The 14892-nt window shown below is 39.1% G+C and overlaps 2 protein-coding genes across 3 annotated transcripts in view; both read right to left on the bottom strand.

Annotated features, from left to right (window-relative positions):
- Positions 1 to 3159: 3159 nt before the first annotated feature.
- LOC121884109 lies at positions 3160 to 8050 on the bottom strand. Its single transcript, XM_042392711.1, has 4 exons — positions 7809 to 8050; positions 6052 to 6648; positions 5820 to 5939; positions 3160 to 4325 (listed from the first exon to the last, which is right to left on the bottom strand). The coding sequence occupies exons 1-4, from the start codon at positions 7820 to 7822 to the stop codon at positions 3344 to 3346; spliced, it is 1713 nt and encodes a 570-aa protein (XP_042248645.1). The 5' UTR covers positions 7823 to 8050; the 3' UTR covers positions 3160 to 3343.
- Positions 8051 to 11261: 3211 nt separating this feature from the next.
- LOC121884789 (apolipoprotein L4-like) overlaps positions 11262 to 14892 on the bottom strand; it is a 27497-nt gene continuing 23866 nt past the window's right edge. For both annotated transcript variants that reach the window (XM_042393786.1, XM_042393787.1), the window contains exons 4-5: positions 14757 to 14876; positions 11262 to 12405 (exon numbers count right to left, since the gene is read on the bottom strand). In XM_042393786.1, coding sequence (XP_042249720.1) covers positions 11433 to 12405; positions 14757 to 14876 — 1093 coding nt within the window. In that variant the 3' untranslated portion in view covers positions 11262 to 11432. The remainder of the gene's footprint in view (positions 12406 to 14756; positions 14877 to 14892) is intronic.

Below are 14892 nucleotides of genomic sequence, written 5' to 3'. Positions count from 1 at the left end.
TAGATATATGACTAGCAATAGCAAATAGCAGCAATAGTCGGAGAAGGACATCCCCGCAGCGACTGCTCACAGTCCAGATCCCGGGGCCTCCTGAGGATGAGAAAGCACAAAAAACTCCAGGGAAGAGGCCAAGTTAGTAACATGCATTAATGGTACATGAATGCATCTACACAGAAACACTTATAGCACCAGTTCCTCCTGACTCACAATATGCATTCATACTTCTCAGTGAAGTAGGAGACATCTTGTGTCCAGCAGCTAAACATTTGATATGAAAAAATATTAAAATATTAAAATGTGTTAAATATTTCATACTTGTAAATATATAAACACATGAATTAATTGATATAATGTAAATTCTGAATAATGTTTGTAATAACCTCCACATCACTGTGGCCAGAAGAGAAAGGAAAACATTATTAATATGACTACTGACAATGTTTTGTTTTCACTGTGTTTCCATCCATGACACTTTGACTCAGTTGGTGATTCTTCGCTGCTGGTCTGTCTTGTTGTTTTCTTATTAACCCTTTGTTTTTCTGTGACTACCATTTCATGCTTAGTCTCTTTATCTTCTCCTTTTGTCTCAGTGTCTTCCTCTGTCCAACCATAATGACCAAGGAAACTTTCTGATCATGGTTTAATGTTTCATAAAATAATCACACAACTTCTGAGTAAAAGTGTTTCATGATCACTGTTATTAGTCTTTGGAGCCATTTTTAACCAAACTAACGTGACCAAACTCTTTGTGGTGAAAGAACATATGACCCAGTGCAGTGGTGGGACTCATTGATTTGTTTTTATATTTTGGGCAACAGTGGAGGCCTACAGCACAGAGGAATACAGGCATTTGTTGACAATAAGAAAAATATAGAAAATCACCAGCCCTTTCCTTTAATATTACACTCATGACTGTTTTCAAACCGCAAAGATTTGACCTTATTATCCTATATATGACCTGATATAATGTGTTTATTGTGAGTAGATTAGACTTGCTAGGCAGTATATTAATATTATATCAGTACTGTGATATGAGACTAGATATTGTCTTCGATTTTGGATATCGTAATATCGTGATATTAGTGTTGCTTTTCCTGGTTTTAAAGGCTGCATTACAGTAAAGTGATGTTATTTTCTGAACTCACCAGACTGTTCTAGCAGTTCTATTCTTTGCCTTTACCCACTTGGTCATTACATCCACATTAATGATGATTATTTATCAAAAACCTCATTGTGTAAATATTTTGTGAAAGTGTCAATAGTCATCCCTACAATATTGTTGCAATATCAATCAGTGGTGAGTCTATGTCCATTGTTTGTTTTTTTTCCAGGGCAGCTTCAGCTTGCTCCTGACACAGATAAGACCCTCCGTGAGGTTAAAACCGTGGGAAGATGTTCTAGGGTTAAAAGGGCTGAAAGAAGCTTATTTCAGTTAATCATGACCAGTGGTGAGTTTGTGTCCATTGCAAAAAGGGAGTGCTGTTATGCCTCTGGTTTCAAAGACCTTGGTGCTGATTTATAGACTGTGTACACATTGCAAAGTACTTTGATTTTCTGCTTATGAAGTCTCAAATTACCACCACCGAAATATGCATTTTATGTATTCTATTTTCACGTTATTTTATCTCAAATTTATTAATATTATCAAGTGGGTTTTATTTTCCATATTATGTATATTTGCATTTTTTATGTTCATTTTATGTATTTTTTATGTGAGCATGTAATTTCTTCTGTTGTTAAGTTCTTTGAGCTGCATTTTTTGTGTGAAAGGTGCTATACAAATAAAGTTGTTAGGTATATATAATAATAATAATAATAATAATAATAATAATTATTATTATTATTATTATTATTATTATTATTATTATTATTATTATTATTATTATTATTATTATTATGTGGTGTGAACTCATTATGCACCTTTCTGTGTGAATTTGTCAAGTCCCCATGTGAATACTGGTCACTAAAATAAGTTGCTATTTGTTCAACAGATAGCTTTCCGATCAGTTTGCAAAGATTTGTTGCCATTGATGATACAAATCTTATAACTTCAAATTAAAAATTGAATTCACTAATACAAAATGTAAATACAGAATTGGTACCTTGAGCATGATTTGTGACCTCAAAACCATTTAGCAGCCAATCATGGTCCAGTATGGAACTTACACAAGTGGGATGTGGAAACTTGAAGCCTCCAGAGCACAAACACTGAGAATGGACTTTACAGTGAAGTAGGAGACATCTTGCATCCAGCAGTTGAAGTCAAGTCAAAGAAGAGTATTTTAAAATTTCTTCTTTAAAATTAGTGTCCAAACTCAATTTTCTAGAATACAAATAAAACTTACCAAACTAAACTAAACAAGACTAAAGGTTTAAGACAAAGAGAAGAAAGAAAGTCAATCTGTATCTTACATTTACATATGTTTATTGAATACAGATCTTTTCTCAAGTCAGAATAACAAGATGGTAAAAATAGTGAAAACAGTGATATAGTTTCATTATAAATCAAAGCATTACAAAAATAAGACACTGCAAAGACAAAAGCAGGTATCTCCATGGACACCACATCTTTGGAAAACTGCTTCCGTTTTATGAAACAATAGATTAGATCCAACTTTGTCATTTTGCAGAGTACAGGTACAAAGCCAATGAAATGCAGTTAGCATCCAACCAGAAGTGCAAAAATACAGTATTATTTACAGATGAGTGCAGGAAAGTAAGTACTACAGCATAAGTGATGCTATATCTTCAGAGATAGTTAAGTAAATATCACAAAAATACGGTGAGATGCTGAGCCTCACAATGTGCACGCACCACAATATCTACTTGGTGTCTAATAAATGAAGCAGAAAAGGCATCTAGCATTATTCTAATACAATATCTAATAATCTAAGTATTGTGCCCTCTTTATGTGGTAAAATATACACTGGAGCATTGCACATGGTAGAAAATGGCAACTCTTGTGTTAAAAGTAATTTTCTTATTTTTCTCATTCTATTATTCTAAATCAAATATCAAATATCAAATATCATATCACTGAATGGCAGATATAATGCATTATGTGTTTAAACAAGCTTCAAAGTTGGCAAAAGGTATAGAAATCTAGTCAAGGAAAACACATACAAACTCAATTAATCGGTTTGTCATTAGAAATGCAGCTAATTAAGAATTTCTCATGAACAGACTTAAATGATGTTCAACACTGATCAATGATTTACAGCTGTTAGCAAGATTGAATCTTCATACATGTTTCATTCACCTTAATCAGAGTTGTCAAAAAAGCACTTTGTGAGACTACTGCTGGTTCTACTGTATTACACAAGACTGTTTTTCTTTCACTTTTTCATCCACCGGATGGAAATTCCATTTCTGTTTCTTTATCTTTCTTGATCTCCATCTCTGGCTCAAATGGCGTCCCCAGAATAGCTTGTTTTTTTTCCGATGTCAGCAGACCCTGACACAGCGAATCGTGGATTTTCTTCCACGAGTCCATCTCTGAGCTCCAAAGTGCAGCTCTGGCTCTGATGAACTGTGAGACTTCGGTCTCGTTGCCTTTGGCCAGACTGATGCTGTCTTTACAGATGACGAAGATGTCCATGCCAACGAAAAGAGCATTGAGCGCAATGAAACCAGCCCTGGCTGACTTGGAGAGAGCAAGGGGCCCTTTGACTGCTGCCTGACCAATATCTGGGATATCTGATGCCACTCTGGGCACGTTACGTAATGCTTTACCTTCCTGGGCCACCACCTTACCAGCACCTACAATCAGCTCTTCACTTTTCAACATCTTAACAGCAGAGGCAGCATCAACAAATGAATCTATGCTTTTTCCAACAAGACCAACTTTACAAAGCACCTTGCTTACTCCCACAGCCACATCTATCTGACTTGCTTCCCTGTTGGTGACCTCGTCCAGACAATCCTGGAGACTCTGCACATCCTCCATGAAGCTCTTGAAGGCTTCACTGGCTTTCTTTTGATATGTGCGGTTGACTCCAATCTCTGTGGCTGTGGTGACAGCGCTGTTAACTCCACTGGTAATTCCCAGCCCCACCCCAGTCATTGTCAGAGCGAGAGACACTCCGGCTGTTACAGGAATTAATGCCAAACCAATGATGGAAAGAACACCTCCAACCGCGCCAACCGAGCTTCCTGCCACGCTGGAGATCTTTGCCCCCTTATTCATCCTGTCTAGCTGAACAGCACTCTCCTCCAGGTCATTTAGAAACTGCAGCATCCTGGGCTGTCGTTCATCAAACTCACTGATGAAGTGATGACATGATTCCTCCTCGAACAAGAACACCATCCGGAAGTGCTGGTCCATCCTGATGAAGAGAAAAGAAAAAATTAAGAAATAGAATATATAAGAAGATTACACGTCTCAAAAGAATGAAAATTAGCTTTAAAAGGACAGGTTCACAATTTTTTAAGTCCCTTGAAATAACAGTCAGGTGCCCAAATGAACATTGAAATAGGTTTCTCTGGCCATAATCATTTCTCCTGACCATACTGGCCATTAGAAGATCCCTTCATAATGCACTTACAATGTAAGTGAAAATCCACACGCCTTCTTCTGTGCAAAAAAAAGTTTATCTGATGCTAATATGAAGCTTCAGTCGTCCAAATGAGTCAAATCAAGCAGATATCTTTCAAAATTACAGTCTTTCTAGTGCCAAAGTCCCTCTTTTTGTTACTATACTTACAACGCAGCTCAACAGGGAAAATCTGTCCGAGGAAACACAAAGAGGGAATTTGATGCTGAAAAGACTGTAAATGTGGCAGATATCCACTTGATAAGACTGACTCAGGCTGCTGAAGCCTCATATGAGCATCAGATCAACTTTTAAATGTGTTTTTGCACAAAATGACTGTGCGGACACACTGTGGATTTAGACCTAATCACCAAAGTCATTGGACTACACTGTCTGGGGACCGTGAATGTTTCACAGCAAAGTTTATGGCAATCCATCCAATAGTTGTTGACATATTTCAATCTGAACCAAAGTGGTACATTGACAGTCCGACAGACTGACATTAATATCCACTGCGCTGTTGCCACTAGCAGCTTGGACTGTGACCTTTCTGCAGAGTAGGATGCCATCAAGCAAGCAAACACATACTTTTGCACTGTACACCTATTTTTGCAGTATGTTACCAGACTTTTGAGGATCATTCATTGCTGATTAAATTTACATTACTGTAACTACAGACACTGTGCACAACCATGCTGACATAATATTTGGGGACAAAACAAACTATAACTACATCAGCTTGAGGCTGAAGCCAATGTGGAAGCACATGCAGTGCAACGCCAGTGATGGCCGTTAAATGCTGGCTCCAATTGACTCACGTTCAAAAAGCATCAACTTCTCTGTAGAAATATGAAGTCAATCATTGCTCTCATCAAAGTCACAATAATTGCTTGATTCAGACCTTCTTATAAATGTGCTGGTGGTCATTTTGTAAATTATTGCTCCATTAATAAGATTTGAAGACATATAGGAGCCTAGCTTTGGTGTCTGCTGTGTGGGCGTTGATTGACAGCTGATGACATTTGGCTCACCTGCTGCTCTCCCGGCTCCAGGATTCACACTCAGTCTGACTATCGTCGCAATATTTCAGTAAGTTTAATGTTACTTGATTATGATACCTGCCCTGTTAGCTACTTTAACTAAATTGTGCTAGCGTTAACCCAAGTGTGCACCATTCGGTGTTGCGACAGGGCTTCAAACTGGCTCCAATGGCAACCAATAGGTGACATCACACCTTGCTGCGCCCATCTTTCTATACTGTGGGTCAAACACAGGAGCATTGCTTACCTGATTTCCTCAAGCTGATTAATGTGACAAAGCATCCTTTGTATGTCATCTTCAGACATATTCACATCGAGGTCTACCACAGTATTCGTAGCCATCTCCAGGGAAAACTCACTGAAACAGCTGTGAACGACACAGTTCCACTTACTTTCTACAATAGATATTGTTTCTTTTCCAAATCTGTATATTATTTTAAAGAACAGAATGTGCTGTTGTAAATTAACTGTCAGTTTACCTTTTCTCTAACTTGTCACAGATCTTCTGGGTGGTCTGGATGTATTTGTCCAACTGATATGTGAGCACTTCCACATTCTGAAGTTTGGGAAGGAAGAAGGCATTTGCATCTCTTTTAAACTGGAGGAGGAGTGGGCAGACCAGCCGTGCAGCAATGATGACAACCTGAACAGTGTCAGGGCTGATCTCTTGGGGCAGATGCGACACCCGGTTCTCCTCATTAAACACATGCAGCGAGGTGACCGCCAGCCTCTCCACTGCATCCAGGAAGCAGTTGAGCTTCTCCAGGCCTCCCAGAGTGTCCTTCAGCACAGCAGCCAGCTCCCTCTCCAGCTCTTTACGCCTGCTGTCTGCAGTCATCTGGGTCGCCTTGCTCTTCATGTATTCCAGCAAAGCCTTGCCTTTGTTCTCTGACTGTTTAACATGGCCAATGCTCAGGTCGATTTTGTCAGCTCTGTCTTTAATGTCCATAATCATGTTTAACTCTGTCTCCCTCCCAAGCATCCATTTAGGGATCTTCTCACAGAATCCTCTCACTGTGTCAATGCAGATAAGGGTATCTGTGGTGTACTGGCACAAGGCCTCCTGTAGTTCCTCTCTGTAAGATAAAACAACATCCAGTGTGTGAGATTTCAAAACTAATTCAAACAATCAACAGGACTGTTAATGTGGAGTAAACCAACCCCCTCCACATTTTCTCTGTGCCAGTACAGGAGAAAAGTCTGAAAATCTACCATTCTGCATTTGATGGAAAAAAATATTCAGAACTGTTGAAAAGTACGCATGGGTCACCTTGCTCTTCATGTATTTCAGAAAAGCCTTGACTTTGTTCTCTGACTGTTTAACATGGCCGATGCTCAGGTCAATTTTGTCAGCTCTGTCTTTAATGTACCTAATCCTTTGTAACTCTTTCTTCCTTGCATCTTTCCATTCAGGGAGGCTCTCATTGAATTCTTTTAGCACATTAATATCAGTGAGGGTTTCTTTTTTGTACTGGCACAAGGCCTTCTGCAGTTTTCCTCTATAAGACAAAACAACAACGTTTGTGTAAACCGAAGATAGTTGTCCAGGAAGTGAAATGTGCAAACAAATGAAAAGAAAATATCATCAGGGACTTGCAACACCTACTTTATGTCCACACTAGTTTTGCAAGTCAGTGCAGGAGAGAGACCTGACAGAACCTCCTTTTTCAATAATAAAAGATAAACTTTATTAAACTGATCAAAACACCAGATTTTAAATCCAGTGGAACACTGATACATAAGGGGTTTGACAGATGATCAGATCCAAATTAACACACTTCCCAACACTCCCACTTTTTGCAGTAGTCTCCCTATTTTTAACCCTTTCTCCCAATTGGTAATTTCTCCCATTAATGTCCCATTTAACAGTCTAGACCTGCTCTATGTAAAAAGTGCCCTGAGATAACTTTTGTTATGATTTGTCACTATATAATTTTTTTTTAAATTTACTTAAATTGGATTTCATGATGATACAAAACAAATGGGGGCTCCTCAGTTTCTGTGTGAGATGGTGACCTGGCAACCCAACCCAGAAGCAGAGGTGAGCATACGCACCTCAGTTTGCTGCTGAAAATGAGCAACACACACACCCCAAATATAATATAATATATAATATATGTTTGGTGTTTACAATACAAAATATGTCAAATATATTAATTACATGTTGATTTGGATATAAAGTGCACATTGAAATTACTACACAGAGGCAGCAGTAGTTCAATGAATCAAAACTTACCTTTCTGCAGACATTTGTCACCTCAGAGTGTCTTCTTCCCTTATGTACTAATATGTGTCTATTGAGATACAGTTGTTGAGCAGCTTTTTAAGACAAAGCCGTTCCAACAAACAACACCCACCTATATACTTCCTTCTTCTGTGCAAGTTATTCAGACTGTGACATTAAGGTTTAGATTGATTATTGAAACCAACAGTCTTACAGTGATGCCTTCCACCCTATTTCCTTCTGTTTCCATCCAAAAATACTAAATTATATTAAATATTTCATACTTTACTAATATCAAATATGTAAACACATGAGTTCATTGATAAATTGTAAATTTTAAATAATGTTTGTAAAATCCACATGACTGTGAACTTTCTGTTCATGGTTTAATGTTTAAAAAAATGATTACACAGCATATGAGTGAAAGTGTTTCATAGGTAAAAAAAAAAAAAAAGTAGCTTTAACTGTTCATCAGTGTGACGGCGAGAGGGAAGAAACTGTGTCTGGTGGTTTTGGTGCAACGTGGTCTGTAGCAGCTACCAGAGAGGAGAAAGTGGAACAGGTTATGTCCAGGGTGTGAGGGGTCTGCAGTGATTAATGATTATGAGTGACGTGTCTAGTAAGAAAAATTAGAAAAGTCTTCCCATCTCCTGCGTAGGTCCTGCAACTGGTCACATGAAATGACCATCAGTATTGAGACACAGATCTGTGGTGTAAACTCATTATGTGACTTACTGTGTCAATTCGTCAAGTCCCCATGTGAATACTGCTCACTAAAACAAGTTGCTATTTGTTCAACAGATAGCAAAGTTTGCATGCCAGTGTAAAAATGTTCTCTGAAATTGCATGGCTCTATGCATATTCTGAAAACTCCACTTGTTTTGTAACCTAACGTTGTTCTCTTCAGCAAACTGTCTTTCCGCTCTTCAAATATTCGTTTCCATTGATTATACAAATCTTATATATTCAAATTAAAAATTGGATTCACTGATACAAAATAAATAAATACAAACTTTGTACCTACGAGCATGATTTGTGACATCACAACCAGTTTGCAGTCTATCATGGTTCTGTATGCAACTTACACAAGTGGGATGTGGAAACTTGAAGCCACCAGTGCACAAACACTGAGAATGGACTTTTCTATGAAGGTAAAAATGTTGCAAAATGTTAGAGCTTGTAGACTTCCGATGTGAGAACTTGTAAAACTTGTAAAAAAAAATCTGAACTCGTATATTTTCCCTTGTATAAAATATCCACTCACATGTGAGCTCAATTTGAATTCACAGGGGGAAAAAAAGAGCTTGTTGAAAAAATGTCCCCTTAGAAAATATTTACACGCCCGTTTTATAAATGTGAAGTCACAGAAAGAATATTCACAAATGTGCAGATTGACATGAATACAATGACAGCTGCAAACTTGTAATCCAACATGCATACATTGTATATATGCATGCATAGATTTTAATTAAAATTCAAACTTTTCTATAATACTTCACAGAAATTGTTTTCATTATTGATGAAATGAGATGAAATGATTTGTGTTGCTTTAAAAATACATTTCATCAAGCATCAACTTCCCTCTTTGTGTTTCCTGTTGAGCTGTGGTGGAAGTGTAGTAACAAAAAGAGGAACTTTGGCACTAAAAAGACTGTAACGTTGAAAGATATCTACTTGATTTGACTCATTTGGATGCTGAAGCTTCATATTAGTTTCAGATAAACTTTTGAATACATTTTTGCACAGAAGGAGGACTGTGGATTTTGTCCCCCATCTCTTACATTGAAAATGCATTATGAAGGGATCTTCTGATGGTCAGTATGACCAGGAGGAATGATTACAGCAAGAAAAACATGCTTCAATGTTCATTTGGGCTCCTGACTGTTGTTTTAGGACAGACTTGAAAAATTGTGAACCCGTCCTTTAAATACCCTAAAAAATAATCAGAATACTTAAAGCCAAGACCAAATCACAATAAATGACCATGTGACCCTTCAGCCAATCACATATTAGTGATACTATGAGATAGATTTCACTTAGTTTAGTTTTGGAATATTGGGGCCATATGAATAACTTTAAACTTGTAGTTAAATGTGTATATAGAGTTTATAATCCATGTACTTCCTCATTTCAAATCTCATCTGGTACCACACTAAAGTGACAAGTCTTGAGTATAATTTCCCTTATTTGGACCATTTGTCTTTCTGCAGCATGAGGAGGCTACAGATGCATCTCATTATGTAGTCCTGACCCACCTTAAAAATTAGAAGTCACCCAGAGATGGGAGTTTAAATGTGAAAGCCATAGAAACCATTGTGAACTAGTCCACTACACTGTCCATGTGACCAGAAGGTCACCAGTCTGGCAGGATACGTCAGGGCAGGGAAAGTGAAAGAGTGGCACTGTCCCCTCCGTCATTACCAACACTGAGGTGCCCTTGAGGAAGGGAAACCAGTCCAGTGGAGCTGCTCATTGGCAACCTGATTGTACTGTACTGGGCAGACTTGAGGTGTGAATGTGTAGAACTGTGTGAGTGTGAACAGGGAATTTCTGAAAGAGAGAGTCTGGCTCTCACTAATATTTCACTGGTTAAGTAAAGGTTAAAAATGCCTTGCTAAGAACTCAGACGGGTCCGTTCCCTTACTACTGAAATTAATCAATACTTTCATCAAGCCACCAAACTTTACTAACTGCTGAATAAAAAAAATACATCATGGCTCTCCCTGATATCCCTGATTAATAATTACTTTATTTCAATTACAAAACCAAACAAGACAACAAACAAGAGAAGAAATCTGTTAATTACAAAACTTAAATCTAAACAAACAAATTATGTAGCTTTTTTTTAAAAAATCATCCATCACCATCATCATCATCATCCAAGAAAGTCCATTTATGTCTTAGACACATTTATTGAATACAGCTCTTTCCTCAAGTCAGGATAATAACCACTAGTAGAAAAGAGTGAAGTCCTGTTAAGACAGTAAATATAGGGAAAGAAAAAAAAATAGGTGAGACAGGTAAAACAGGCACCTCCATGGAAACATCTTTGGAAAACTGCTTCCACTTTATGAAACAACATCCCACATTGTAGGAAGCAAAACAACAAACATCAAAACATATTTATTTTGGCAACTTGGCCTAATAAATGAAGCAGAAAAGGTACCTAGCATTATTCCAATACAATCTAATCTAAGTATTGTGCTCTCTTTATGTGGTAAAATATACACTGGAGCATTGGACATAGTAGGAAAATGACAACTCTTGTGTTAGAAGTAGTTTTCTTATTTTTCACATATCATTATTCTAAATCAAAAGTATCACTGAATGGCAGATATAATGCATTATGTGTTTAAACAAGCTTCAAAGTTGGCAAAAGGTATATAAATCTAGTCAAGGAAAACACATACAGATTCAATACATCAGTTGATGTCATTAGAAATGCAGCTAATTAAGAATTCCTCATGAACAGACTTAAATAATGTTCAACGATGATCAATGATTTACAGCTATTAGCAAGACTGAATTCTCGTACATGGTTCATTCACATTAATCAGAGTTGTCAAAAAAGCACATTGTGAGACTACTGCTGGTTCTACTGTATTACACAAAACTGTTTTTCTTTCCTCCACTTCGTCAGATGGAAATTCCATTTCTTTCTTTAACTTTCTTGATCTCCATCTCTGGCTCAAATGGCGTCTTCAGGATAGCGCGTTTTTTCTCTGATGTCAGCAGACCCTGACACAGTGAATCATGGATTTTCTTCCACGAGTCCATCTCTGAGCTCCAAAGTGCAGCTCTGGCTCTGATGAGCTGTGAGACTTCGGTCTTGCTGCCTTTGGCCAGACTGATGCTGTCTTTACAGATGAAGAAGATGTCTATGCCAACGAAAAGAGCATTGAACGCCATGACACTAGCCCTGGCTGAGTTGGAGAGAGCAAGGGGCCCTTTGACTGCTGCCTGACCAATATCTGGGATATCTGACGCCACTCTGGGTACGTTACGTAATGCTTTACCTTCCTGGGCCACCACCTTACCAGCACCTACAATCAGCTCCTCACTTTTCAACATCTTAACAGCAGAGGCAGCATCAACAAATGAATCTATGCTTTTTCCAACAAGACCAACTTTACAAAGCACCTTGCTTACTCCCACAGCCACATCTATCTGACTTGCTTCCCTGTTGGTGACCTCGTCCAGACAATCCTGGAGACTCTGAACATCCTCCATGAAGCTCTTGAAGGCTTCACTGGCTTTCTTTTGATATGTGCGGTTGACTCCAGTCTCTGTGGCTGTGGTGACAGCGCTGTTAACTCCACTGGTAATTCCCAGCCCCATCCCAGTCATTGTCAGAGCGACAGACACTCCAGCTGTTACAGGAATTAGTGCCAAACCAATGATGGCAAGAACACCACCAACCGCCCCCACCGAGCTTCCTGCCACACTGGAGATCTTTGCCCCTTTATTCATCCTGTCAAGCTTAACAGCAATCTCCTCCAGGTCATTTAGAAACTGCAGCATCCTGGGCTGTCGTTCATCAAACTCACTGATGAAGTGACGACATGATTCCTCCTTGAACAAGAAAACCATCCGGAAGCTCTCATCCATCCTGATGAAGAGAAAAGAAAAATTAAGAAATAGAATATATGAGAAGATGACACATCTCAAAAGTCAGTATAACATTTTCGGAACACACAAGAGGAAACAAGAAGCAATAAAATGAACAGTCAGGTGTCCAAATGAACATTAAAATAGGTTTTCCTTGCCATAATCATACTGGCCGTTAGAAGATCCCTTCGTAATGCACTTACAAAGTAAGTGAAAATCCACAGTTCTTCTGTGCGAAAATGTATTTAACACTCCATCTGAAGCGAACCTTCAGCTGTCCAAATGAGTCAAACCAAGTAGATAATTTTCATCATTATAGTTTTTCAGTGCCAAAGTCCCTCTTTTGGATAGCGGTGCACACGAGTGCAGTAGCTCTATGCTCTCTGTGTTTTTCTTGCTTTTGCTTCTTGAGTTTTGTCGAGCAAATGATGTCTATAGTCGCCAGGACTAAGTTAACTTTGGTCTACAAAACAATACAGCCGTTGCAAGTGACTTTCAACAGACTCACAATATACCAGGGGACATACCGAGACCACTGTGAAGGCGGCGCAGGGAGAGAAAGCAGAAGCGAGGATGCCAGGCAGGACTACTGGCTAGGTTGAAGAAACAACCACACAAACCTCCTAGGCATCGTCCTCTCCAATGCCAGATCCATCGCTCACAAAATGGATGAATTGAAGCTGCAGATTGCGGCAAACAGTTTCATCCAAAATTGCTGTGTGATGATAATAACGGAAACCTGGCTTCACACATCGATCCCCGGCGCTGCAGTACAGCTAGCAGGCCACACGATCCACCGCCAAGACAGAAACACAATCTCCGGAAAGAGCAGAGGAGGAGGACTTTGCATTTATGTGCACAATGATTGGTGTACACATAGACAGTCACTGTTACCCTGATCTGGGGGTTCTATCAGTCATATCCAGACCTTTCTATTTGACAAGAGAGCTAACTGTAGTAATAATTGTTACAGCTGTCTACATCCCACCAGATGCTAGCCCTCGCCCACCTACACAGTACCATAAACATACAGCAGCGTGCCCATCCTGATGGAGTTTTATATCATAGGTGGGAACTTTAATCAAGCATGCTTAAAGAAAGTACACCCCAAATTCACCCACTATGTGAACCCCCACCAAGGGGGAATAATACACTCGACCATGTGTATTCCAACATAAAGCATGCCAACAGAACTGTGCCTCCTCCACATCTAGGCCCACCAACACCATCATTAAATTTGTGGATGACACCACTGTAGTCAGACCCCCTCTCACTAATCATCAATGGAGACTGTGTGGAAAGGGTTCAGAACTTCAAATTCCTGGGAATTCACATTTCTGACAAACTCTCCTGGTCTGCCAACACCACAGCTGTTGTCAAAAAGGCATAGCAGCATCTCCACTTCCTGAAAGTGCTCAGGAGTGACCTTTTATCGCTCATAGATAGAGAGCATTTTGTTTTACTGCATTACAGTGTGGTGTGCCAGCTGCTCAGCAGCAGCAGAAAAAGAGCTCTTCAAAGGGTCATAAATACAGCACAAAAAATCACTGGCTGCTCTCCTCTCTCCGTGGAGGACATCGCCAACACCCACTACCTTTCCAGAGCCACAAACATTAAACAAGATTGTTCACACCCTGGTCACCACCTGTTTGACCCATTGCCCTCTGGCATTACAGGTCATTCAAATTTCTTTCCCAAGGCCATCTGTAATCTAAACTCCATCAAAAAGTAATCAACTCAGCATGCGATATGAAAACTGTACTTATGCTACAACTCAATATTTAAGATCCCTGGTTTTGACCTGATGGTGGCGCTGCTGTAGATGAAAAGGTAAGGGTTGTTACGATTAATCTCAAGGGGAACATGAATGTCTGTACCAAATTTTTTGGTAATCCATCCAATAGCTGTCAAGACACTCAAAATCACAAATGTCAAACTCATAGCGGTGCTAGAAGAAAGGTCCCCTTATAAAAATCACCAATATAGTCAATATAATACAATGTCTGGGAACCATGTGTCATTATAGTCTCAATCGCTTAATTCAGACCCTCTTACAAGTGTGCTGGTGGTCATTTTGGAAATTATTACTCCGTTCATAAGATCTGAAGATGTATATTAGCATTTGGTGTCTGCCCTGTGGGCACTGATTGAAAGCTATGAGGACTCACACTGAGTCGGACTATTGTTACAATATTTCAGTAAAATTTGTGCTAACGTTAACCCAAGTGTGCACAGCTCAGTGCTGCAACAGACCGTCAAACCAACTCCAGTGTAAACCAATGGGTGACATCACACCTCGCTATGCCCATCTTTATATAAAGTCTATGGGCCAAACACAGGAGCATTGCTTACCTGATTTCCTCGAGCTGATTAATGTGACAAAGCATCCTCCGTATGTCATCTTCAGACATATTCACCTCGAGGTCTACCACAGTATTGGTGGCCATCTCCAGGGAAAACTCACTGAAACAGCTGTGAAAGAAACAGT

This window comes from Thunnus maccoyii, chromosome 18 (assembly GCF_910596095.1).
Source record: "Thunnus maccoyii chromosome 18, fThuMac1.1, whole genome shotgun sequence".
Lineage (NCBI taxonomy): Eukaryota > Metazoa > Chordata > Actinopteri > Scombriformes > Scombridae > Thunnus > Thunnus maccoyii.
This window is presented reverse-complemented; position numbering and strand designations above follow the sequence as displayed.

Bases quoted from the DNA above. Each gene is read 5' to 3' on its own strand.
- LOC121884109 (XM_042392711.1), bottom strand. The intron at 5,940-6,051 runs GTAAACTGACAG...TGTCGTTCACAG, and splicing joins TGTGACAAGTTAGAGAAAAG to CTGTTTCAGTGAGTTTTCCC. The intron at 4,326-5,819 runs GTAAGCAATGCT...TCTCTTCATCAG, and splicing joins AATCAGCTTGAGGAAATCAG to GATGGACCAGCACTTCCGGA.